The following is a 27,258-nucleotide window of genomic DNA, read 5'->3' as shown; positions in this document are numbered from 1 at the left end:
CAAACTCCATGAGGTGAAAACGTTTGTGAATTACATCAATGATCTGGTTTTAGCTATTATGAGAGATCTTTTGGAAATTGACATCATCTAGTTAATTTGCTCACAGTTGCTAACCAAATCTCCAAATTTGGGTATGGGGTGGAGGTGTGTGTCTTTTCTGCTTACCCAGAATGCCACTTTTTTTAAACAAATGTGAAAACACTCCTGTGTGTTCGGAAACCTAGTTGTTTTGTACTGCAGGTAAAGTCAAAATTGTGTATATAGCATGGATGTGAAGTTTACATTGAGCTGTAATGTGCCATAATGAACACAAGACGGGCAGAGTATTATGCAGCATTCAATGCTTCAAGTTTATTTAAAACCACATTAGGCATATTTTCTAGACTCTTAAAAAGTACAAATATAAAATTAATATGAGAATACATTTGTTCAATTCCTTTATGAAAAAATAATTAAAAAGCTATTATAAGCTTTTTTTTCAATATTATATTGGAATTTCGTCCTTAAAAGATGGGTTTGTTTTTTTTTTCTTCTTAAAGCTGGAAAATAATACATAATTCTTACATTTGAGAAGGCACAGCCGGTACTAAGGGTAAAGCACAGTGCATACAATACAATATAATACAATACAATACACAACACTAAGAACAACCAGATTCACAGCCTCTGATGGAGTTATTTAAAAAAATAAAAAATGAATTCAAAATATGAAATGAGAAGAAATAACTGACCCCTAGTTCACTGTGGGTTCTCTGGCCACAATGTGTCACATTTGGTGAAACCTTAAAAAGAGGTCAAAACTGAAAAGAGAAGAATGTTGGTATCCTGGTGAGAAAACGATGCCTAAAATACTTAACGTTTGACACTTAAGTCCTGAAACCATGTAAAATTTGGATGGGACTCTGTAGTTTTTTCATGTTCAAATAGTAGTAGGTTCAAAGGTCCGTGGCATGTGACCGCAGGGCACACAGCCTTTGCTACAACATGGTGACGACAAAGATGGCTGCATCTGTGCCCAAAGGGCAGGAGACGGGATGAATACGATCTTCTACTGCAGTGTCGGGACAAGAGGCCTGTGTGTGGTGTCACATTAAGCCACACTTAGGTGGACCTCGAGGCCAGAGAACCCTAAGAAGAACACGGGGAGTGTTTAACACTCGACTCGAATGTGTGTTTGTGGGGGGCGGGGACATTGAGATGAGTAACATCGCTGAAAAGTCTACAGAAGAAAAAAAAAAAAAGACCTCAATTACTCTATGTACAACCTGTATGTCTCGCTCCAGCTTTGCAGCACTGGACGTTGACGGTGGATTTGTGATATGCAGTGGGGGAAAAAAAAAAAGGCTGACACTGTCCCAGTTGATAACATTGATGGTGGTGGTGGTGGTGTGGAGGAGGGGTGTTGAAAACATTTGGGGCCGACGTCGTCTTCTCGAAAGATGGAGGGTCGGGCCTCCCTGCTGGGTCTCAGAGACCAGAATCAGGACTTCTGAGCGCTGGAGGACAGCAGGAGGGGCGAGGAGGACCCGTCCAGGTTCGGGATGGGGACGGGGATGTGTCCGTTCAGTAAGGTGGGAAACTGCGGACAGAAAGACAAGACGGCGGGGACGCCGAGGTGAGATCCACAGGCAGCGGCGACACGAAACCTTGGCTGCCCGAACGCTGGCTTTCTTCTTCTTCGAGAAACCTGACCAGCATGGCTTGACCTGGGACTGCAGGCCAGGCGGGGGGGGGGGTGATCGGTGGAGTCCTACAGTTTTCCCCCCACTCAGGAAGTTGTATTTTTCCCTCCCCAAACCAGAAAGGAAACATCTGTAGTTTATTTGCGAAGCGGCCACTCTCACGGACCCGCTCACCAAGGGCATCCACGCAAAATGTTCAGGTTGGTCTAATATGAATTTTAAAAATAAAGCCAATTAACAATTAACAAAAGGTAATGAAGGTTCAACACTTTATATAAGCAGTATAAAAGTCAATGTGACCTCCTGTAACAATTCATAGTCAATATTTGAATCTGCAGCTTTTAACATTTCACATTCTCTAATGGAACAGCTGTTATTTCACAAGTAATGAAGGATGTCTTCCACCCTCAACTTTGGAGGTTGGACACTGGTCCTGTTTGCTGTACAAATTGTGACAGGAAGGGACAGGACGTCTGTACTTTAAACAAGACAAAAACAGAGGCGGCACTATGGAAATTCGGAGCAAAGGATGCAGCCTATTCGATGCTGAGTAAGTCTAGTGTGGACTGAGGAAGATTGCAGCAAAATCTGAAAAGGCGGCCATGTTGCCTCCCAAGATTTCCTCTTATTGTGCCAGTAGCCACCTGTCTCGCAGAGTCTGGCTTTATTGCTGAAGCGCCTAGCATGTTTCCGACCTGTTTAGTCAGCGAGTCTTGAATTATGTCGTCTGTTGTTCAGCGATGACTTTTTTTCAAGGGTCTGATTCATGTGCAATTTGATCTTGGCTTTGTCTGACCTGCCGGACCGTCTGTTGCAACAGGAAGTCATGTGACCAAACGGAACCCAGTGACTAACTCTACTCTTGCAAAAGAGGAAGCTCACAGTCTACAGTTTACCTGTTTTTAACTGCGGTGTAGCATGGGCTGTACTACGCTACGCAAAAAAACGTGACCACTTCTTTACCACTTAACTGCTGAATTAATCACTCTACTTTCACTGAGCCTTATGAAAGAGCAGATGTAGTAATAAGCCTTGCACTGAGTCTGCAATGGACGTGACTACCAGAGGGAGAGCCGTCACAGCTCTTGCTGTTCGGGCTCGGTTGCTATGGTAACAGTTTCCTGAAACGTTCCTCTCACTCTTTTTTTTTTTTTTTCTTTTCTCAATACTGGCATCAGTACGAGAGGTAGATTAAAAAGAGAATTCTCTGTTTTAGTGCCAAAACAACCTCTCTCCAGTACACTAGTTAGAGAGTACAGGGTGAGGGAGTGTAAATAAGAAACAGGATACCACCCCCCCCTCCGCCCCCCACCCCCCCCCCTTTACTGGACCCCGCCCATGCTTTTCAGACCACCTCCCCTGGGCTTGAACAGGAAGTATCCACAGGATTTCCCTCTCATCTCACATGAGCGTGGTAACCTGACACCACTGGCTGGGCTGAGGTACTGAGAACGCGGAGCACCCACAGAAACAACAGGGCCCTTCCTGGAGCCAGAGTCTGTTATGTACACTGATACACACTGACTGTACTGCAGCCAGACTCTCAAAACCTGTACTCTTACCATTTACTGACACACACCGACTACTGGAGACAGCGTCTCAAAACCTGTACTACCATTTACTGACACACACCGACTGTACTGGAGACAGCGTCTCAAAACCTGTACTACCATTTACTGACACACACCGACTGTACTGGAGACAGCGTCTCAAAACCTGTACTACCATTTACTGACACACACTGACTATACTGGAGCAGCCTCTCAAAACCTGTACTCTTACCATTTACTGACACACACCGACTACTGGAGACAGCGTCTCAAAACCTGTACTACCATTTACTGACACACACTGACTATACTAGAGCAGCCTCTCAAAACCTGTACTACCATTTACTGACACACACAGCCTGCCACACTCTCAAAACCTGTACTCTACCATTTACTGACACACAGACTACAGGAGCCAGCCTCTCAAAACCTGTACTGGAGGTTACAGATCTGTCACTATCTGCTGAAGAACGCATGTTGAATTTATATCACTGATTATATACATGCCCAGTGGAACATGGAAGTAACCTGCAATCCTTGTTCTTGTCCCTAAAAGGTGGCAATCTAACGCAAAGTGTAAGACCTGCTAAGGATGTGTGCTCGCAAGATCTCTCCCGCTCGTCACTGCAATATAGCAAATACAGTCACCTTTTCAAAGCCTGCACACAATTTGGAGACGGGACAAGAGTCACTCCACGTTCCCGAGTCACTCCACGTTCCCGAGTCACTCCACATTCCCGAATACCTCCCACTCCAAGCTCCGTACCTGGAATAGGGAACTGTGTCCCTGCAGCCGGGCGGGACTCAGGGGGGCGACGGGACTCAAGCTGCTCCAGAAGTGAATGCCGGAGAGCAGGGGACTGGGGGTCAGCAACAGCCCGGAGGGAGTCTGCAGAGGGGGGGGGGGGAATACAGGACGGGTCAGCTTCACAAAACCTCTCACACTGAAGGTGCAAGAAAAGTCTCGCGCCACAGTCAATACCACGTTGGATTGGATTGAATAGTCCTTATTGTCCCCGAGGGGCAATTTGGTTTGCAGACAGTAGTCAACACAACCAATACACATCATAAAATAGATAAATAAAAAAACGTAAATACATATAGCATAGTAGATGTCATCATAACGAAATTGCAATGTACTGAGGAGACGATGACGTGGAGGGAACTGAAGAAAGGTTATCAAATACTACTTATACTTTCAGTTTTATTAACACTTTCAATGTTGTCATTTCTGTATACAATTTTAGATTTGTAATCAAACAACATGTGAATAAAGTACACAATCTCAGCTTTTATTGAAATGTATTTTTATATATTTTGGTTTCACCATGTATACATTACAGAATTTTTTATACATAGTCACCCCCCCATTTCAGGGCCCAATAATGTTCGTGTATTATGTGTGTGTGTGTAGCTTTAAATTGTAAGGCGAAAGTACAAACAGAAAAATTACGGTATAAACCTGAAATACAGTTTACATATACAAAGGCCAACTATAGTTAGTCCTTCTGACCTTTTTTTTCTAGTTTCTCTTCATTTTTCTGGTTTGTAAACATTTACTTCAGCAGTAGGCTAGTTTATTTTTAGTGACAGGATTGTCTTGTCTACCAGTGCTGTCCCATGAGTACACCCACATGCAACGTGCGTACCATGAAATAAAGACACAGTACATGACTCAATGGTTTCCACTGAAAAATAGCAGTGGGGGAAAAAAAACAGTTTGTCCTTTGTCATAATGAACAAGTGAACGCTACAGAAAAGGAACCAATTGATTCCACTGTCAATAAAATACAAAAACGTGAATGACCACAAGCAACTGGCAAATATTTACCAAATTTGCATAGGTACTACCAGGTGGACTCCCTAGGAAAAACAGCACTACCCCGCTAAATGTGAAACGTGGTGACGCCGTGTCCAAGTAGCCTAAACCAGTAGGATACAGACAACATGTTTAAAAAAAGGTTAGCCAAATTAACGCCAGACACACAATGGTGGGTTTAGCCCTAATAACATAAATCGCAATGTGGTAATCGACAAGAGTTACACAGGGGGCCTCTACAACGGGTACAGAGGCAAAACGCATCGACTATTATGGGCTCTGTTGTAGACTTACTGTATTCCTTGTAACCCATTTCTAAACTTTAACCTTTAACCTTAATTTGACAATACATCATTAGCCTATTGCAACGGCAACTGTCTTCGTTATTGCTTGACATCTGATTATCCGTACCATAAATCATTCAATGCACAACAGGAAACTTGCATTGTACACATAGATTATGCTTACACTTAGTGCATGACCATTGCTGATCTACGGTAACCAGACTGAGTGTGCATATTATATGACAGATTTTGGCAGCAGAGCTGTTGTCAACAGCGGCCTCATTTTCACATGAAAGTCTTTTAGAGTGAAATATAACCGCAGATTGGAATTTGTTAGCGACTGCACGTTTGACTCAGAAGCGAGGGTCTGCCTGAGGACAGTAAGGTTAACTGCTGGTTAGTGGAGCTCTGCAGACACATGTTTCTACGCTGTTATGACACAGCTGTGTGACCGTTCGTCGTCCGTTACTGAACTGCAGCAGGCCAGAGCCGAACTGAGCCACGGGGGGGAAAAGGTTTGCCTTTTTCTCTGCTTGTGTCCAGAAGCGTTTCTGTCCTGCGTCAATTTTTTGAGCGCGAGGTTTCTCCCCTAATTCAGTACATTCAGTCCTGTGGTTTTCCGTCATGGGTGTGTCTCAGAATCTGTGTATCGGTGTGACAGTGGCGGTCGTTATGGTGCTGGATTGCGCACACGCACACACACTCTCTCTCTCTCTCTCTCTCTCTCTTCCAAGCTACAAGGGGACGACACAAGCTTCGAACCCCGGGAAGCATTCTAGGAGGGTCCCGGCCCCCCCGGTGATCTGGAGTGACCATCCAGAGACTGGGAACCCCTGGAACCCCTGGAACCCCTCCCCCCCCCCCCCCCCCCCCCCACTGTTCCGGGTTAGACAGGAACATACGGCATCAATTACTCTCTTTCTCTCTCTTGCTTTTTCTCTCTTTCACTTCCCCCTTCTGTCTCTCTCTCTCTCTCTCTCTCTCTCTCCCCCCACCCACTTCTCCTGTCACACAAATGAAGCAAGCTTTTGTTACTGTGGGACCTAGGCTCCCATTCAGAATTTGCAGGATTTCAAGAGCATATGGCATTGCTTATGGATTCCTCCCCTCACACCCCAGTCTTAAGAAAGATTTGAGCGCCTCACGTTTTGCTTTTGAACCCAAGACGGTGCACTCTGTCCACATGATTCATGCACAGACCCCGCTCCAGAAGGTTCCACTGATCTTATAATCTGCACTAAATCACATTAAAGTGCGCCTTTTACGGAGTAATATATTGCCACATCTGATCTGCATCATTTTTCCAGCAGAAAATACTACTGCACTTGTTAAAGGGACAAGTCACTTTCTGGTTGTTTAAAAATATAATGAGGGGGGGAATTCGTGTGACGTGTGACCTGGGCTTTCCTTGCTATTGCTTGTTTGTCTTTGGTGGATGAGTGAGAGACGGAATAAGGCCCTGGGGGGCTCTGGTCAATCTTGGGACTCCCCTGTGCGGATTCCCAGTCATAGGTGGCGGAGGACAAGGAACTCGAAATTTCTGGGCCAATAGGCCTCGGGCTGTACTTGGGAGCGAGCACCTAAACCAACTGTTTCACTGGTATTAAGGAACTATTCACCATTTAGCGATCAAATTGTTAAAAGTATCGTGATTTCAATGGCAATTCTTTAATGCTTCAGAATACTGCAAGGTGGCAGATTTAACAAATACAGTTTTACGTTTAGCCTGACATAAATTCTAAATTATTTTGTGTGTGTGTGTGTGTGTGTGTGTGTGTGTGTTTGTGATGGTGAATGTGTTAAATTAGGACACACCTTGGAATAAAATAAATGTGCTAATATGCTACACCTAAGAATGGAAAATATGACTTCCCAATTAAATATTTTAAGAACGTTAGCAGTCCTTTACTGTGCTGTGTGACTTCCCATTCCCCTGTAATAAAACTATGCTTGTGGGAGCATGAAATCATTGGTCTGGAGACATTCCAGTACTTGGAAGCGAGTTTCACACAGGGAGGCAGGACACCAAGAATAATTAACTAAAAATTATGAAGAATTCCTCTCAGACCCACAAAGCCGCAAAACAAAGAAGAAATGGGTAGAAATGTCATGAAGTGTGCAAAGCCAAGGTTGTGGCACACCAAGACCCCTCCCTCCCTCCCCCCGCCCAACCGTCCAATCAGAACGGCGCTTCAATCTGCAGCTATTCTTAGTTCCTTCCTGCAATCACGTTAATGTTAAACACATTTACTACCTGCTGCAAGCCACAGCGACATCATCCCCATTTCCGACCAATCTGCATCGTTCGGAACCTTGGGGGAGTTAAGTATGCAGCTCCAGCCATCGTGAAGGCAGGCACTTATCTGATCCGGTGTTAGTTCGGGTTCCACAAAGGAAACTTTGCGAACCTTGCGAAGACTCGACTGTACATCCTTTTCTAAAGTGAGCGGTACAGGGAATCACCTTTCTTCTCCATATTTTTTTGGCACAGACGCGTTTGTGGAACCTTGCATAAATCCACAAGCCTTCAGATTTAGGGTAGACCTTTCAAGTATGTAGTCCTGAAGTTCAGAGGAATTTTTTCCTATTTTGGAGAGCTGTGTGACCAATGTTCAAGCCCCCGATGTGATTGTAGGGAATTATCCAGATTGGCTGGAATTAAATTGGGAGCCTAAGACTAAAGCTGGTTTTCATTTTTGCCAAGTACACAATAGTGTCGTTAGTCAAAATGTTTACAATGGTCAACAACATTTTCCCATACGTATTACATGACAGTTGAGAGCAGAGAATTGACATAACAAACAGGTTACACAGTAAACACCCACGTGTAAGAGCTGTATCAGACTTCCCTGTGAAATCGACAGGTAAGAGACAGGTACTGAACTCACCTGTATACTCACCAGGTGACTGACAGGTGTGGGGCTCACCTGAGCATTGAGACTGACAGGTGAGTGACACGTATGGCGCTCACCTGTGCAACGAGAATAGGCCCTTTTCCACCGGGTTGTAGGAACTGAAAGAGGACAGGAACTACCCACGGCGAGGACCAAAGCAGTTCCTGGAACATGTTTGTGTTTGCTTTCCCACCACGCCTCAACCGTGGAGATTATGCAAAGCAGGAGGAAGTCACGGGGATAAAGGGACGGTTACCTTTTTAAGAGGTCACTTCTGCATGCGATTGAGCCACTGAGGTTATCGAATGTGGCCTTTAATATTTTTGCAATCCTGCATCAGTTCTTTTTTTACTTTTTTTTTCCAGCACTGTTTAGCTCAGTGGTCTAAGCCCAGTTCAGCTAAAACGCAGACATCTTTTCATACACCTATTTATTATGATTCGCCAACTGAAATTCCTTCTGAAATGAGACTCACCTGTGCAGTGAAGCAGGTGCAGTGCAGACTCACCTGTGCAGTGAGGAAGGCGGGGCTGAGACTCACCTGTGCAGTGAAGGAGGGCGGGGCTGAGACTCACCTGTGCAGTGAAGGAGGGCGGGGCTGAGACTCACCTGTGCAGTGAAGGAGGGCGGGGCTGAGACTCACCTGTGCAGTGAGGAAGGCGGGGCTGAGACTCACCTGTGCAGTGAAGAAGGCGGGGGTCAGGGACCCTGAGGGCAGCGCGGGGCTGTTGAGCGCGATGGAGCCGATGTCGCTGGCGGACAGCAGCAGGGACGGGGCGGAGATCTCCAGGCCCTTCGGCTTCCTGGTTTTGGCGGGGGGCCCGCCGCCGGCGCCCCTCTTCTCCGGCGGGTTCGAGAGGCGCTCCCTGTGGCCCGCCGACAGGTTCAGCGGCTGAGCGCACGGCTCCGGGTCGTCCGCCTCCGCCTCGGGGCTCCGCCCGCGGCCCACGGCGAACGCCGGGCTGCCGGAGGGGGAGGGGGAGGGGGTGCAGGAGGCGGAGGGCCGGCGGGACGGGGACGGCCTGGAGGAGGCGAAGAAGACCTCGGCCGAGGACGAGGACGAGGCCGGGGGGGAGGACGGGAGGGACACCACCGGCAGCGCCCCGCCCTTCTTCTCCGACCGGTTGGCCACGAAGCGGATGACGGTCCGCGCCTCGTCTTCGCGCTCAGTCCGCTGCTTCTCCACCTTGATGGCGCGCAGCAGGTGCTGCTGGTTCCGCAGCGAGCTGACGGTGAAGGAGGAGTACAGGCCCGAGTGGATGTAGTCGTTGCGGCAGGCGGGGGAGCGGAGGGCCGACAGCGGCAGTTTGGAGGGGTCCTCCTCCTCGCCGTCGGGACCCAGCGACTCCGCCTCCTGGAGCATGGCCCCGCCCCCGTCCCGCCCCATCTCCACGGCCTGGGGGTCCATCTTTAGTATGTCCGGGAATGACACGAACTTGTACACAAACTTCTGGCCAATCACCTTCTTGATGATGTTCTGAAAAGCAGAAAACAGGGAGGGCAAACACATACTGGATTACCTTCATCATATTCTCTCTCAAACAGTAAAAATGAATGCAAAAAAAAAAAATAATAATAATATTTGACAGACAGCACTGTCAGTAAAGAAATATTGATGCACGATATGGAAATTCTGAGGCTGATATCAATAACCAATATTTGACTGATATGGCGATCAATACCTATGCCAACAGAGCCCTGTTTTACATTATAGCCCAAACTACAACCACGTTCCCACAGAAAGTATGGCACAGAAAGCTACAGGTAGTCAACAGAAGATGAATGTAGACTAATGGTGCCACAGCGAAGGGTTCTGTTGGCATGGTAATGGCATGACACACATTTTCTTGGCATGCTCTGAGTAGACTCACACCCTAAGAATATATGGTCAGTGTCAGCTGGTACTTAATGGTGCTAAGCAAGCACTCTCACCCCGTGGTTTAACCGTTTCTTCCCTGCAGTGGGATGTCTTTCAGACAGACAATGCCCCCATCCACAGAGCACATTCACAAACTGGTTTGAGGAGCGACACTCTGACCTTATCCATATGTCAGGGCCGTCTCAGTAACCAAATCTGAACCCATTTGAGCATTTAAGTGATATTCGGGACCAATGGCAGCATTTTTCCACTTCCAAAAATTCACCCAGCACCCTATAAAATGACTTCACGTCGGCATTTACCTTGTCTGTTCACCGCCTACATACACATCAGAAATGGCACCACTATTCTTAGATAACAGCTAGACGCGTATTTATGAAAACGTGTAGCACCACTATATCTTTGAGTTTCATGAGAGAATAAAAGCAGAAGTTGGGGGCTGGGGGGGTTGGGGAGGGATGGGGGTGGGGTAGTAGGGGGTTAAACTGCAGCTGGGCCTGTTTGTCTACTGAAAAGAGGAACAGCAGAGTTTGCGAGCTTACTTCCGCTCACACTAGCCGAGGATGAGGATGGGTGGGAGGACGCCAACGTCAATCGGCAAGATTGCCTAAACGGGGCTTGCCCCTTCCATGTGACTAGGAAATGTGGAAAAATGGGCAGTATATTCGACTGGATTGGTAAATGGTAAATGGACTGCATTTATATAGCGCACTAATCACATTTTTTTCTAATTAAAAGGCTTAGTTTATATTGGGAGAGTGAAGACAGTTATTATTCAAATAGATTAAAGTGGATATTACAATCGTAATAGTGGTGAAATGTTATATAAATATACATTTTTGTTATGCCAAAGGGTAAACTAGGACCCATGAAAAAAGCCTTAAACCCCACATGTTCACCATAAATTATAGGTCATTCTGATGTTTCCCATTCAATATACAGTAAAACCTTTTTTTAGAGAGCCAATCCTGTACCAGAAAGTTACAAGTAAAGCAGATGAAGCACACAAGGGAAAATTCTGTCCAATGAAGAAACCCAAGGCTGCCAACCCTGGTTCAGACCCATAACTACAGAACATGTAAACTTAATTCAACGTGGGTCAGTGCATTGTGGCGAATGTAAGTAATCCTATGGTTGTAGTCAGTGTGATGTAATGTGATGATGTCACAGTGTGAAGTACGCACTCACCTTGTCGTAGTAGTAGCGCAGGGCCCTGCTGAGTTTGTCGTAGTTCATGTTGGTCTTGTTCTTGCGTAGGCCCCACAGCTTGGCCACCTCCTCCGACTTGAGCAGCTTGAACTCCCCATCGTTGGAGGTCCAGCAGATCAAGTGCTTGTGGTTCTGGTCCAACAGTAGCTGCAGCAGGAACTGCCACAGTGTGATGGCACTCTCCATACCTGCACGAGTCAACACAAAAAGACATCAACAATATGTCAGTCGTCAATGCATGGAAAAGTTTGGCAGGTTATGAAGTACAAGCAGACTCTCTGGAGATGTTCAAGAACTGGCATGACACAGCTAGCGCACTGTGATTCTCCCTAGACAGTAGTAAAACTGGTGACCCTAGACAAGCTTAAAGAGTCTGTTGTCCTCATAAAACATTTTTTATGTCCTTATAACCACGCTCGTGATGGATATCAATGCCAAGCTAACAAGACCGCAAATGTCAGATGGTAATCAGCCTCAATACATTAGTGCTTTAGAGAGACCCCACACTGAGAATAACAGGAGAGAGCCACAGTTAATACGCATTATCAGTGACATGAGATGACAGGCAGTGAGGCCAGTGTGTGACCATACTCTGCAGCATAACAGGCAAATGGCCAGAACAATGCGGCAGGAGTCAAAACACAGATAGCCTTCACGTACCGCGATGACGTCATCGCCATCATCATTATCATTATCAGTTGGGCCGAATGCGACTACGTTGGCCTGGCGCAATTTCCAGGAAAATGTCGTATCCCACAAGGCCACCCTAAACAACAATGCAAATCAACAGAAGCGAAAATAAGGTTGTCGCTAGTTCAATAAAAGCAGGAAGGGCCAGCTTCAGTACTGTATACCAGCTTCACGCTGTTACGAGTAGACCCATTAGTGTATTTAATCACAGTCAGACTGAATAAACAAAGGGGGGAGGGGGGGTGTGTGGACATTAATGTCCCAGTGAAAGATTACCGCCCCGCACGTGTGTCGGAGACCAAGGGCGACAGCAGTGTGAGGCAGGACCAGGGATCGCCAGACACACACCCGGAAACCTCTTCCTAGTTGGCTTTCGTTTTGTTTATTTTGGAAAATGAAAAGCCAACCGCTGCACAGCAGACGCATCTCTGCAATTGTAAGACATCCACTTTCCACATCTACCTGCGGAAGACATTCACTTTCCACATCTTACCTGCGGAAGACATCCACTTTCCACATCTACCTGTGGAAGACATCCACTTTCCACATCTTACCTGCAGAAGACATCCACTTTCCACATCTACCTGCGGAAGACATCCACTTTCCACATCTACCTGTGGAAGACGGACTGTATCGGTTCTGCACCCATTATGTAGAAACCAGTCCTTTTGCGCCCTGTCACACATTAACAGAACAGACAAAACAAAACGGTCCATCCTTGAGCCCGATCGTGCGGCTGACCCGTTAAAGGAGGGCTCGGCTGTTTTCAAGGCAGCCGGCCACTCGGCAGGGGTAGGCGACGTGTGGTTTCTGAGGCACGAAGCACATCCATGAAACTTACAGAATCTCTCTTAATGTGGAGTGTTAGCCACACGGCCACTCAGTGTGCCTTTATAGGCTTCGGTTTAACCTGGAAGAGGACTGAACCACCAGCTATCAAAAGGCTCCACCTCCCCCCCTCCACCGCAACCCAAAATAAAATGAGGCTTGATACCTACTCTGATGGTGTAAATTCTATTTCAAAGGTGTTTGTTCAGCCATTACTGATCGTACAATTGAAAAAACTTTTAATATATATTTGTCATAGCATGAGATGCTTTCATTGTATCTGCTGGGTCACCAATGGCAACAAAATGATGGCTGTGAATGAGAATGCATCTTTCAAAAGAGTCTGTTCTATATGGCATTTAAATGTACTGGAACAGCAGGAGCATTTTACAGATTACAGACTTATTACTCCCGTTGATGTGTGTAGTGCATATGTACAAGCACCACCACACCGTCCATCCCACCCTCATTTTCCAAAAAATGTTGTGCGATTAAATAGTGTTACGTTTTATTTGGTTTTTTCTTTACACGTGTCACTTGAGCGTGTTGAAAAATCTAAAAATGAAAGCGAATGTCCACGATCGCACATTAAAAGCACGGTAAGAGCTGGAGAAACCGAGCGGCAAACAGAGAGCTCTGTTCTACAGGGCACTTCCTGTGGTCTGAAAGAGTGCGTTGGACCAGCCAGAGGAAGGCCAGACTGCGGGACCCAAATGAACAACGAATAATCACCGCCATTCCGGAGTCTCTCCTGTGGTCGGAGGGAAACCCGCACAGCCTCCAGAGCCCTCCTGACTCAACCCACCGTAACATACCAAAACATTCAAGTGCGCTCCCTCGCTCACGTTCGGGAAAACATCCAGCGGAGAAAGATAAGTGCGCGGCGAAATCACCCCTTTGTGAATTAGTGCAGCTCCTGAGGCTGGTGATCTTCGAAAAATGAAGTCACGCCCAGTGTTTTTTTTTTGGTTTGTTTTGTTTTTTTTAAGAATCGAAACCGTGCTAGAGTCAACCCTGAGCATTCTGTTATTAGCATTCATACGGGCGAGCTGCTCTCCTTTTAGATTAGGTGGGTGCAGTACCTGATCTCGGCTCGGAACTTAAAATAACAGCCACGCAACCACTGCCTTCTGTTTCTGCAGCTCTGTTTGACTTCCTGTACAGTGTGTCTGCTGCTCTTTTTCAGGGCTCAAAGAGGTTTGTTCAATGCACGCAAGCCCCTATTAACACAACAAAATTAACAAGAGAGAACAAAATGTCAGCTCACATATCACAGTAGCCTTGGCTCTGTGGTGGTTCTTAACGGAAGGAGGATAATCCTAATCTCAGTGTAATATTCACCCAGAATATAGCCTTGGACCTTTGTGTATATATACTGCAATAATTTTTTTTTTGAAAGATTAGTCATTCAAGCAAAAAAAAAAAAAAAAGATTAAAAACTGATTTATTTCTAAGAAGTTCGTATCTGGTTATTAAAGTTTCATGTTGGATTTTGGAAATGATTGACCGTTTCATACAGAAGAGCGCTCTCAGGTTTTAGGAGACACTCGGGGGCTTTGTTCAGCTCCTCTTCAAGAGTATCAGATTACAGCCACCAAAAACCGCCTCTGGCTCTGGCTCTGGAACGTTCGGCGCTGGGACGTTTGGACCCTGAGGCGGACCGCCTGGCCCCCGGGGCACGGGACTGCGCCCCGGTGAGGAACCGCTGGACCCGGGGCGGGACGGCGTTTCCGCAGGAACCGTTCCCTTCCTGAAGGGGGGGGGGGCCTGGCGCCCGTCCCGAAGAGGACGGCGGCGTTTAGGTGCTTTTATGGGTTAGCAGTCAAGGTTGGGCTCACGGCCAGCCTGGCGGGGGGGGGGGGTAAGCGCAGAGAGAGAAATGACGGGGGGTGGGGGGGGGGGGGGGGGGACGACTCCAGCCAGAAATATGCTGCGGTCCACCAGGCCCCCGGCTTTACAGGAAACGCAGCGGGCCAAAGGGGGGGCCGAGGGGGGGTGGGGTGGGGGCTTGCAGTGCAGCCACAACCGCTTGAAGACTGCGGCGACCCTTCAGGACCTGTCCAACGTTATTGTTATATATTTACCTACCTACCGGGACCTAAACACCCAAGGCTTCCTATTTATTTATTTATTTATTGACCGAGGAGGGACTGTGTGTATTTAGACAGCTCGATGTTTATTAAAGCAGTTCCAGCTTAAGTGCCCCCGGCTCCAAGGCACGGCGCTGTTCCATGGCGGACGGGGGACACCGCGGTACCCGTTTACGTTCTGCTCTACGCCGCGCCGGCGCTGCCAAACACCGTAACGTTTCCACCCTCCTCACAGGACGCTCGCTACACGCTGCCGCAGAGGGGACAGGCGGAGTGAGATAAGGACATCAGAAACCACTCGCGCGTTAAGGAGAGCCGGTGTTCAAGCTTTTGTGAGTTCGAGGCCGTTCAGACTGACGGAAATTATCCCACAGAAAATTTACAGGGCAGTCCCTAAGTTTTTGGACAGTTTTAGTTGTTTTGGCAACGTACTCCAGCACAGTGGATTGGAAATAAGACGATGACTACAAGGTTAAAGTGCAGACTGTCAGCTTCAATTATTTTCTGGTGTTTAAATCCATATTGGGTGGGACTATGTAGGACTATCCGCCTTTTCTCGACAGAGTCCGCATTTTGGGGACCAAAAGTAATTGGACAATTGACTTTCTCAGCTGTTTCTCGGCCAGCTGTGTGTTGTTGCATCGTTAGTTTACGCACAAGAAAAGTAACAACAGAGTCTAGAGTTGATTCTAGGGGTAGAACATGTGGACCAAAAAACTGTCAACGCCAGGAAATCAAGCCGTCGTGGGTTTGGAAAAAATCAGAATTAATCGAGACACAGCCAAAACACTGGGTGTGTCAAAATCAACCGTTTGGTGCACTGTTAAGAAGCAAGAACGCACTCAATGAACTCAGCGACAGGAAAAACTACCTGGCAGACCGCAGAATACGACTGTAGTGGATGACAGAATGCTCTCAATTGTGAACAAAAAACCCACTTTTCAACTGTCGAACAGATAAAGAACTCGCTCCAGGAAGTAGGCATACACGTGTGTCAGAGAGTAAAATAGAGAGAAGACTACACAAGCACAACCTCTACAACGGTTCACTGCAAGATGTAAACCGCAGGTAAGCCTTCGAGAACAGAACAGCTTGGTTAGAGACTTTGCTTTAAAAAAAAAAAAAAAAAATTTGTATATTAAAAAATTTGTTTTTAAACAAACGTATGGACAGACGAGTATTAACCTGCACTGAAGTGATGGAGAGAAAAGTGTTGAGAAAAGAACTGCTCATGATCCAAAGCACCCTCCGCACATCTCTCAAACATGGCGGAGTGTGGCACAGTGGGTAAGGAACTGCGCTTGTAACCGAAAGGTCGCAGGTTCGATTCCCGGGTAAGGACACCGTGCCGTTGTACCCTTGAGCAAGGTACTTAACCTGCATTGCTTCAGTATATATCCAGCTGTATAAATGGATACAATGTAAAGTGCTATGTAAAAAGTTGTGTAAGTCGCTCTGGATAAGAGCGTCTGCTAAATGCCTGTGATGTAATGTAATGTAATGTAAAGGCGGAGGTAGTGTTATGGGTTGGGCATGCAAAGCCGCCACTGGAACTGGCTCACTTGTCTCTACTGATAATGTGACTACTGATGGCAGCATCAGGATGAATTCTGAAGTGCACAGGAACATTTTATCTGCTCAGATCCAACAAAATACCCTAAAACTCACTGGACATTGCTTCACCTTGCAGCAGGACAATGACCCCAAACACACTACAGTATGTATAAAAAACGGCTGTAATTCCTACATGAATCACTGTAGATAAGTGTGCATACCCTTAAAGCTAACAGTCTGCACTTCAACCTCACATTCATGGTTTCATTTCAAAATGACAAAACGTTGTGGCAAGTATGGTTTGGGGCGGCAGTGTAGTAAAATGGGTGAGGAACTGGTCTTGTAACCTGAAGGTCATAGGTTCGATTCCCGAGTAGGGCACTGCAATTGTACCCTTGAGCGAGGTACTTAACCTGCACTGCTTCAGTATATACCCAGCTGTATAAATGGATGAAACATAAATGCTATGCAAAAGTTGTGTAAATTGCTCTGGATAAGATTGTCTGCTAAATGTCTGTAATGTAATATAATCCATCCATCCATTATCTATACCCGCTTATCCTGAGCAGGGTCGCTGGGGGTGCTGGACCCTATTCCAGCGTACATTGGGCGAGAGGCAGGAATACACCCTGGACAGGCCGCCAATCTATCGCAGGGGTGTAATGTAATGTTTGGCTGGCTATTTTAATGTTACACTGCACATTCTTTTTCTGAGACTCCACACATGGTGGTAATTGTTATTTAAAAAAAAAAAAAAAAAAGAGGTCTTCCCAATGCCTGCTGAAATCTTCTCAGGAGAATGCGATGACGAATTACAGGGGGGAAAATATATAACACAGCACAGAGATACGGGAGCTTGGGATGGGAACAGGCAGGCATGTAAGCACCCCCACATCGATGGGCGAGAGAAAGAGGGAGAGAGAGAGAGAGAGAGCGGCTCATTCGCTGGAGGGTGTCCCCGAGAACCCGGATCGGCTCGTTCTATGTCGTGTTCGCACACGCACGTCCTCGGCATTCTGCCGAACGCAACGCCTAGGTGTTCAGACTCCTCGCGCGTTTTAAACGGAGAACACCGACTTCTCCCCTCCGACAGGCGTCTCGGAGTCCCTCAATTTAAACGCAACAGGCTGAAGGATTCTCTTCTACATCCAGTCTATCCTGTTGCTAAGCCAAAACCAGGGTGCTGCTATTTGACATCTGAATCCAGAGGATATAGCTAATGTGATGTGTACGTCTATCATGACTGTTTGATGTGTTATGTACGTCTGTGATAAGTGTCATGTGTGTAACTGTGTGTTTAATCTGTGTGTAATCTCTTGAACGGAACTGCCTAAGGATGCAAAATGAATTTCCGTGCAAACTGACAATAAAAAAGCTGTATCGTATCTTATCGTGTGAAGTCCAACCTTTCCAGATTCACTAATCTAAATCTAGATGGCCAAATATTAATGAAAATAATCTGCCTTTCATCTTGCGTTTTAATTTAAAGGGATAGTTCACTTTTTTTTATTAGTTTGGTCTTTAGTTTTTTGGTCCATTAGTTTTTTTTTTTGGCCAATGTATTTTTTTAAGCCACAATCAAGGATATTTTTGATACTTACGGAAGGTTCTGACAACCAGCTGTCTTTACAATGGCAGGTACATGGGCATCCATGCGTTGTTTGTGGTTTAAAGCAAAAGAATACACTTAAAGTTAGCTCCAAAGCAGCATGTACAGAAATGATATATTTCCAGAGGCTGTACATATAAACAGATCAACATTATAGCGTTTATTCACAATTATTCACATAAAAATCTGTTTTTATATTGCGCCAGTACTTCCTTCCTCAAGGACATCAGTCTCAGATTGCATGCTTCATAGGAAAAGTACCGAGCAAACATAAGATTAAATGCAATTTTTTTGAAGAATGATACAATTTCTGGAGGCATAACATCAATGTACAAGTTGCTTTCGAATTACTTGAAGTGGATTTTCTTTAGACCACAAACCCTGAATACCCCAATACTAGCCATTGTAAAAACCAGCAGGTCATCAGAAACTTACAGCTTACGTAAAATATCTAAAATACCCTTCATTGCAAAAACTGTCTGGGTCAATCAAAAACATAAAATGAAGTAATATCAAATATCAAAACCTTAAATCCCTACCTACAGGCTTGCAAGGTAATGGATGGAGCACTGGAGAGTTCAAATACTTGACCCAGACACATATTTAACTAGGAAATTGTGGCATAGTGCTTTGCCACAGAATCATCTGTAAACTGGGCTATTCCAAAAATGGTCTTATTCTAAGGAAACGAATAAAACATTACTGTAGTGTGCTTTGACGGGGGGTTTGGACCATGTTGACTACACCATAGTAGGCATAACACCCATACATCTATGTTACACATACATCCACTACAGTTCCAAAAAAATGGAAGATCTAGAGGTTCAGGATATACACCAGTGTTCACGTGCACTAAACACACACACGAGAGATCTGCGTCTGGACTGATGCTGGGTGCATGAGTACACACTGGACCTCAGTCAAGCGTGTTTTCTTGATGACAAAAAGGATGTGGTCAGAAGGGTTCAACCATACCATCAAACAGTCCACAGTCCACTGAGAGGATTATATTCACCAGGAGCTCACTCAAGAGTCTGTTCTTCTCCCCCACACACTCTCCACCCCCCCCCCCCCCCATAAAACACAGTGCGCACTCATATTATTTACTGGTTCCCGCAACACCTCACCACTCAATCAGTCCACCACAGGGTGCCTTACACATCCCATCATGCACCAGTTGACAGCACTTCGGGGAGCAAAGGGCCAGAGCCACAGCAGAACAGCTTTTGTGTGTGTGTGTGTGTGTGTGTGTGTGTGTGTGTGTGTGTGTGTTCCACAAGAAGCAAACTAAACTGTTTCCTGCCAAAGCATCCGCTAAGTTTTGCATCTGCGTTGAGAAACTATAAAACTGTCTAAATCAGGACTTCCTCCAATTCTACTTCGAAGGGCGTCTTCCCGACTGGGAAGGTAGGGAAAAGGCGATCCCCGACTGAAAGGTAGGAATTCCTGCCGCGGGGAGAGATCGGAAATGCAGAGACCGCACCGAATCTCTCCAATGGAATATTTCCTCTCGGCTTTTGTGTTTGCCCTCGGACTGCAACAGAACATCTTCCCTTTCCGAGGTTTTCCCCAAACCCACACGGGAAATATTTTCGTTTTTAAGAGGAAGCCGATCGTGCTTTGTACACATTTAACCACTCCCCAATTATATTTGGCAACGAAATAAGAAAAATTACAAAAAAAGAAAAAAAAGAAATAAGCTTGTGTATTTGTCTGAATATGATACTTTTAACAGGGCTTCAGAAAATGTTTCACAGTTCAACATTTTTACCAACTAAAAGAAATCCAAGTGTTTGTCACTGAAGAGCTTCTAGGACGATTTAGGGGAACACATACAAGCTGAGGCACATCTGAACTCGATGGCCAAACCATGGCTCGTCAAGCTAGTTGAACCACCGTTTATATCCAAAGCTGCATGATATCACAGTGACTCCTCTGCTTACAAGACCTTACATAATAATCTTCCTAATAATAAGTGACAAAAATGCATCAGGAGTAATTTGCCAAAAATTTACCCACAGAGTCTAGCAATTAATAAACACTGCACTGCAGGTGTTAAGCTCGAAATGATCCGTGTTTGTACCGACATTAAATCATATGTGCACACTAATTCTGGGACTGCTCCTGCTTACCGAGACAGCTTTGTGCGTATATTTAGACCTTGTTTCCTACTGCAGAAACGTGATCCTTCAGAATAAAAATGACTCATTGTCAGATGAGCTGCAGGTCTGCAGATATAGAGGGAGAGAAGCAGAATGAGAGAGAGAGATGATAGAAAGCCTGACCTGAGGGCAGCTACTAGTGGTCTATTTGCCATAAGTGCTGTGGAGAACATATGCATGCAGCACATCTAGTGATTCACTTCTCTAAACAGTCACAGAATAAACAGTCCTCCGTGTAAACAGGGGGCATTGCCACCAGGAAACAGGAGCACTGCGTCAACAGCCAGACCACGCCTCCTGAGTAGACTTAAACCAATCAGGGACCAGAAATGACGCATTGCTTTACCACCTGGACCAAAATGCATTGGTCTGCTCGTATAGGTGAGAAATGGCAGTGCGATACTGACACTTTGAAGAGCACTGCAAGGTGCAGGCCCAAGAAGCAACACAACAAAGCTATGACAGACTATTGCAGGTGCACTAACAAATCACAAATGCAATACAGCTTTTGTGAGAGGCCCTCAACATTAGAAGGATGTGCAACACACAAATATAATTACACAAATTATCATGACACAGCCTGTGGCTGCTCTGCACTGGTTATTAACTGTCAATAATGAAACAAGAGCATTCGCTAACCTGCTCCCCATTTCCAACTTTGTAAATCCCCCATAAAAATTACCTGAACATAATCTGTGCTTCATTTGTTTTGAACTCTTCTCAAAGGATTAAAACAAAAGTCCTATTTGTTACTGCCAATAACACATGGCAACTTTATGCTCTGGGAAGTTTTTCATTTCGGACCTGTCGTTGGTCACCTGGACAGGTGCCCGGATGCATTTACGTGGAAGCTGTAGACATGTGATGTAAACGTATTGTTCTTTGTTTATTCTGTTTAACCTTCATCTTATGCACACAAGGAAGCAGATATTGAGTGTGAAACAGACTGGCCAAATTCCACAGAGGCAGGTTATAAATCTAACGGAGGCTGCTCTAAATATTTTTTTTCCCAATACAGCCAAGCAGCAGTGCTAATTATATCTGTCAAAAAGATGCACATAGTTAAGTAAAGACAGACTTTGCACGAAGTGAACAAGGGGTATTGTGGCTCATGGTTAAAAGTCCAGTTACTGCTGCTCTCAAACCTATGACCAATTTACTTTGGTGTGTACGTACACACACACACAATGTTACAAAGTGCAAAGACGTTAAGTGTAAAGTAGTTATTGAACTTAATCATGTGCAACAGCCATCTGCAAACAGACAGCAAAACGGCAAACAATCAAATGGCCATGCTGCCGGACGCAAGCTTGGAGGTAGCAAAGTTTTGTTTGTTGTGTAGGTTGTTTTCCTTTGTATTCAGACGGTATTACAATCTGAAGTTTCTTATGTTGCATGTTTCAGCATCAAGACTTCTTTTCAAATAAACCTTAAAACGATATCAGGCGAGTCCTGCAACTATGTACAAAGCGCCTCTTTTGCAACGCTGTCTGTAAATAAAGATGTCGAACTGTTTCCTTTGCAAATTTGTAAGGTTTAAAGTATCGCTGTGCTGCGCACAAAAACGCTCAGTGTTGGGGGAACGGAAACTCCTAATGAGATTAGTTGGTGTGCGCAGACATTACTTAGCCATGACTAAATCTGCTCTTTTCCTGTTCGCGAGCAGTGGAAAATCCAGCGAGCCTTAAGCAAACTACCTTCGCCTCACGGCAGCATCCTTTATTTAAAAATACTATGAAACGCCGTTAAAAGCCCACCCTGATTAAACTTTTATCATCAGTTTTGACTAACGTGCCGCAGAAATATCACGAGCAATAGGAAAGAAGTGCAATACTTCAAACACAAACAAAACCTTCGAAAGTCTGGATAACTCAAGAGTTTCTTTGTTTGCCCCAGTGACTCATTTTCAAGATGTTGTCTACTGCCAGCTTCAAACCGGAAGCGCATGGCAATTAGTCTTGCCGTTTCCAGACAAACCAGAAACTCTACTTGTGCTTTTAAAGGGATATACGCGTTTTTCTCCCGGATCACGGCGCTAACCATTTCTTTTAAACAAAATATTTTTGTTGTTATGTCTTATTATAATAATACACAACGACGCAGACTTCATCTTCGTTGACGCTGGGGTCCCAGTATTCCATTTTGACGTTCATAACATGCACATATGCATCAGGTTGCAGTGGCAGCAGATGAAACAGGGGAAAGTTACACTTACAGTCTCCCTATCGCATATATGTATATCAACTGAAACAAATTATGATAAACATCTTTCTCGAACGTATTTCAATCACAGCCGTTGCTTACTCTTGGCAAACGTGTACAAGTCGATATGAGAACAGTCTATACAGTATGATCACTGCAATCTCACAATTCCAAGACGTTTTAAGTTCACATCTCCATTTTTAAACAATTTTTTTTTACCCGATACAATTCAATCTGCGACACATTTCTTTGAAATAAAAGTTACCACTGCTAGAGGAAAAGCATGCTTTCACGTACCCAGACGTCTAGTGTGTGATTTTCTTCCGTTTACTTTTAATAACAATTTATTAAAATCCTCTGATTTTCCATGCTTACTGTCGTCTAAACTGCTCTGTTGAACTGTAATGGGATCCTGATTTTTTTCTTCTTCTTCTTCTTCTGAGCAGGAAGTTGGAGCAGGCAGACAGAGCCGGCTCACTTCCTCTCGTGCATTATTCCCTAGGCGCTTTGCCGTCTGTGTAAACAGGCTTTTCCTCCCCTCTTCTCCCTCTGCCCGCCGATGTCCAACATTGCGCTATTATAACACACATAGTAATATCGTAAGTAACTACACCGAGAACGGCCCCAGGCTGACGTCACTATCTTCCTGTTGAGCACAGCTGGGAGGAGCTCGTGTTCCTTCCTCCTAACTCGCAGCTCAGCGCGTGGCGACTGGAGACGAATTTTTAAAAAGAATATATTTCGTTTTTCTCCGGGCAGATCAAATAAGTTTACCAGATGCTGAAGGAAAAGTAGGAGCTATACGTGGACCACACGTTAAGGCTTGGAACGTCGTGAACGAATCAAAAGTAAAACAGTATCTCGCAGATTTGCATTCGCCAGTTATTTTATAGAACATAGTTGAAATATATTAAGCCACAGAAGACGTCACTACCGTAAACCAGCGGAATGTCCTGCCCGACAGCACGGATAAACAAGGGAAATTTATACTAATAATTCATAGATGTATCTTAGCTACTGTATACGCGTTCTGCAGTCCGTGTTGAAGGCATTTTGCTCCATCACCAAATTGACTTTTAGCGCAAAATGAGTTGGCCTAATTGCGGAAGACAAGCTGGGAAACTACGCACTAGTTTTCTTTACGTTTTGTGTTTTAAATGTTGGTGGTGCGTAGTGGAACGAGTTATACATATTTTTATTCCCATAAAACGGACACAAAATACAATTTATATTGAAAAATGAATGTAGGAATATTACACAGTATTGTGCACAATTCATGTTTTCAACAGTCAAAAGAGGGAATTGGAAAAACCATAAAGACCAGAAGCTTTATTAACCTATTCCCTGACCCTGGGGAAGGAGGGCAGGAAAACTCAAAGAAAATAGTGGTAAATACAACAAGCAACACAACACCTCATACAAATACAACAATGGATTAATTAATTGTGATAATCGTGAGGTTTTTTTTTTTCATAGACTGCTCCGATCCCCCATCTTCCTCCATCATCTCAGCACAAGGGTGGAGATGCACATCTCACAACAATGCTCACAGAGTGGGGGGGTTTGGGGGGGGGGGCTCCTGGGAGTGGATCCACTTTCCGCTTTCCTGGAGGGATATCCTCCCGCTGGCAGGAAACAGGAGCCCACAAACATCTGCGCTCATGTGACCAGGCTGTACCCCAGCGAGGACACACACACTCACACACACACACACACACACACACACTCACACGCATACACACACACTCACACACATACACACACACACACACACACACACACACACAGACACACTCACACTCACACACACACACACACACACTCACACACACACTCACACACATACACACACACACTCACACACATACACACACACACACACTCACACTCACACACACACACACTCACACACATACACACACACACTCACACACATACACACACTCACACACACTCAGTGTATGTGTGTGTGTGTTAGTGTGTGTGCATGTGTGTACATGAGTGTGAACACTCACACACATACACAGATGCACTCATGTACACACACGCGCACACACATGCACACACGCATACACATGCACACAGTATGCATGCACAAAGCATGTACACATTATATACAGATTAATCTGGTGGCAAAAAAAATTCAGCATTCAGCAATAAAAATGACGCTATCAAGGAATGGATGTTTTCAGTAACAAGAAGGTAAAGTCAGCTATTTTGTAAATTCAATACTGTACTACATTGTCAATAGTGTAGAAACAGCCAAACAAGGTAGTTCAAATGCTACTACTAATTTCAGCAGTGGAAATAAAATGCAATTAATTTACACTGTGTAATTTATATTTTATCACATGTAGTGACATTACGCCTTCTAGTGGCCTTAAGTATTAAGTTGAAGAAACCTGGAAAAAATATAAATTGTCTTTGTTTCTGTTTACTCAATCGTCACATTTTCTGACTTACTTTTTTGGATAGCAAAAGGTGATAGCGGTGCCCCTGTCCATTTTTCTTCACTTCATATGGCAGCTTAAGTACTGAATTTTCACCCTATTTCTTCATGATTGGCTCAACACTTGAAGGACTGTTGCCAACAGTGGGCCAGGAATCTGGAGTACATGAAGAAAAAGGAGAGAGAGTTTCAGGCTCTGGCCATGTGGGACTAACTGTCACATATTTTTGGCTCAGTCAGTGATGTTATTTCAAAATTCTGTTGTTTTTTTCTTCTTCTCCCCACCCCCCGCACAAAAATATTTGTTGTTTTCCAAAATGGCTACTTCTCTTGAGAAACAAACACGAGGGAACGCAATCGACGCTGTGGAGACCCAGGCAAGAAGGATAAAAGGCCGCTTAAGCATAAACACGCGCTTTGTGATCCTGTGTGACAGGGAGCAGCGTTTTCCACAGCTATTGTTTCTGCGGCCTCCCAGGGCAACGGCGGTCGCGGTGATTTACGATGTCCCGCGTCCTCCTGACGTCTTCCGCCCTACCCCCGCCCTGACCCCCCCCCCCCCCCCCTCACCCCCTCACCCCCCTGGCTGCCCTATGTGTGGGAATGTGCGGGTAAGCGTTGCGTCTCCAGGTCTTGGGCGGGCACTGTGGTGGGCAGTGCCGCAGGAAACGTGACCCCCCCCCCCCCCCCCCCCCCCCCCCTTCCCCGGCCCCCACCGCCCGGCAGCCTTCGCCTCTCCTTCCCCTTGCGCCTTGCCAAACAGACTTTGGCCAGCGTACATGCACGCCCGCTCTGTACTGAGGGGAGTGGCGGTGGAGGCACTGTCAAAAACACCCTCAGCCTGATCCTCAGGAGGGAGGGGGAATGGGGGGGGGGCAGGAGGAGAGGTTGGGGGGCATACAGGTGTTGGGAAACCCGTGTGCACTATGCCCCGTGGCCTTTGTGGGTGGGAGGGGAAAATCCTGGTGCAGTAATACAGACCAACCACTAGGTGTCACTAACGTTAGCGGAAAAATATTGCGCGCTTGTAAGGAGTATACCTGCACTCACCTATGGAACGCCAAATGGGTCACATTTCACCTGCCATCGCACGTGTTTCCTTAACGTGTTTATTTAACGTGATATGGCGTTTAGGAAATGCCGTTCCATTCTCACCACCCGTGTTTCCTATACGTTGTAAGTTGTAACATGTCAAGTGTACAACAGATTCTGTTAACTCCATTAAGGGTGACAGCAAGCCATTACTGTTTTTACCTGTTAAGATTTTTTCATATATAATGTAGCCCTACCTTACAGCTGCACTGGTGAGGCCTTCAGGTCTCAGTTGGTTTTGATTACGTATAATTACATTAAATATTCATAAAGCAAAGCGAAGGTATTGTATAACCTATGCATACTGCAGGGTTATTGTGAGGTGCTTTTGACATGTCTTGGGGGAAAGAAATTATACCATCCCAAAAGAGAAGGTGGCATGGACAAATTCCTAGCTTTTCAGCTCATTGAGATCCTAGCCCAATCTGGCGGTTAAGCCAGGGAGACCTGTCAGCCGCAACGGTCAAATTGTGGCCATCCTGTTACGTTGCCATGGTGATGACCGGGGCGATTGGGGATTCTGCCACGTAGATTCTGGGAAAAGAAATGACAACATTGTCTTCCACCAGGCTTCCAGGTACGATACTAGAAAGAGGTCTCAGATGTATGAAGTCCAGCCAGTTTATCAAATGTTTTTTTTTTTTTTTTTGGTGAGAATGACTGCTATTGGTCAAAAATAGTTTGCACATCATTGTCCATTTTTCACCTAACCACAAGAGGGCAGTGCCTTTATTCTCCACAATTAGGCCTTGTAATAGTACAATCTTTCATGTGGCCACTACATCCTCATACAGGCTGATAAAACTATTTAAGAAGGATGTGAATCAACCAGCACCATGAAGACTATTTTAACTACATATCTCTGGTGTAAAAATGAGTTTAAATGAGCAATGCTATATCATAGGCTGAGGGATGACTGATGCTCACTTTGAAATGCCCTGGTTTGCTGTGATAAAGAAATCCAGAATATTAAGGCAACATTGTTTATTTTTCTGCGATAATAAAGAAAAATAATTGTTTTCCCATGTGGAAAAAGATAGTATGCTGAAATATCCTTAAAATACACTATTTTATCATTTATACCCAGAGTATAATTAAAGTCTATATAATTATGCTTTTAGTATACTCAAGTATACTCTTTTTCACATGGGATGTATGTAAGTAATTTTGTAATTGCTGAAATGATTTGAGGCCAGCCTTTTAATATCAAACTACATAGAGTAAGAGGTCCAGACCGTGGGCAATTTTAAATCTCGAGTGCACTG

The 27,258-nt window shown here is 45.2% G+C and overlaps 1 protein-coding gene across 2 annotated transcripts; it reads right to left on the bottom strand.

Moving 5' to 3' along the window:
* Positions 1–324: 324 nt before the first annotated feature.
* elk3 (ETS transcription factor ELK3) lies at positions 325–23,092 on the bottom strand. Of its 2 annotated transcripts, XM_035426055.1 has the most exons (5): positions 22,750–23,087; positions 11,297–11,505; positions 8,906–9,706; positions 3,999–4,121; positions 325–1,579 (listed from the first exon to the last, which is right to left on the bottom strand). In XM_035426055.1, exons 2-5 carry the CDS (start codon positions 11,501–11,503, stop codon positions 1,481–1,483), a joined length of 1,230 nt encoding a protein of 409 aa, XP_035281946.1. In that variant the 5' UTR covers positions 11,504–11,505; positions 22,750–23,087; the 3' UTR covers positions 325–1,480. The 2 variants fall into 2 exon arrangements, with proteins under 2 accessions (XP_035281946.1, XP_035281947.1); XM_035426056.1 differs by lacking the exons at positions 325–1,579; positions 3,999–4,121 and adding an exon at positions 8,609–8,704 and having other exon boundaries at positions 8,839–9,706; positions 22,750–23,092.
* Between the last annotated feature and the right edge of the window lie 4,166 nt (positions 23,093–27,258).

Source organism: Anguilla anguilla, chromosome 7, assembly GCF_013347855.1.
Source record: "Anguilla anguilla isolate fAngAng1 chromosome 7, fAngAng1.pri, whole genome shotgun sequence".
Classification (NCBI taxonomy): domain Eukaryota; kingdom Metazoa; phylum Chordata; class Actinopteri; order Anguilliformes; family Anguillidae; genus Anguilla; species Anguilla anguilla.
This window is presented reverse-complemented; position numbering and strand designations above follow the sequence as displayed.

Bases quoted from the DNA above. Each gene is read 5' to 3' on its own strand.
- elk3 (XM_035426055.1), bottom strand. From the start codon at position 11,503: ATGGAGAGTGCCATCACACTGTGGCAGTTCCTGCTGCAGCTACTGTTG. The intron at 4,122-8,905 runs GTGAGTCTCAGC...CCCCCTCTGCAG, and splicing joins CCGCCTTCTTCACTGCACAG to ACTCCCTCCGGGCTGTTGCT. The intron at 1,580-3,998 runs GTACGGAGCTTG...TTCTGTCCGCAG, and splicing joins GACACAGTTCCCTATTCCAG to TTTCCCACCTTACTGAACGG.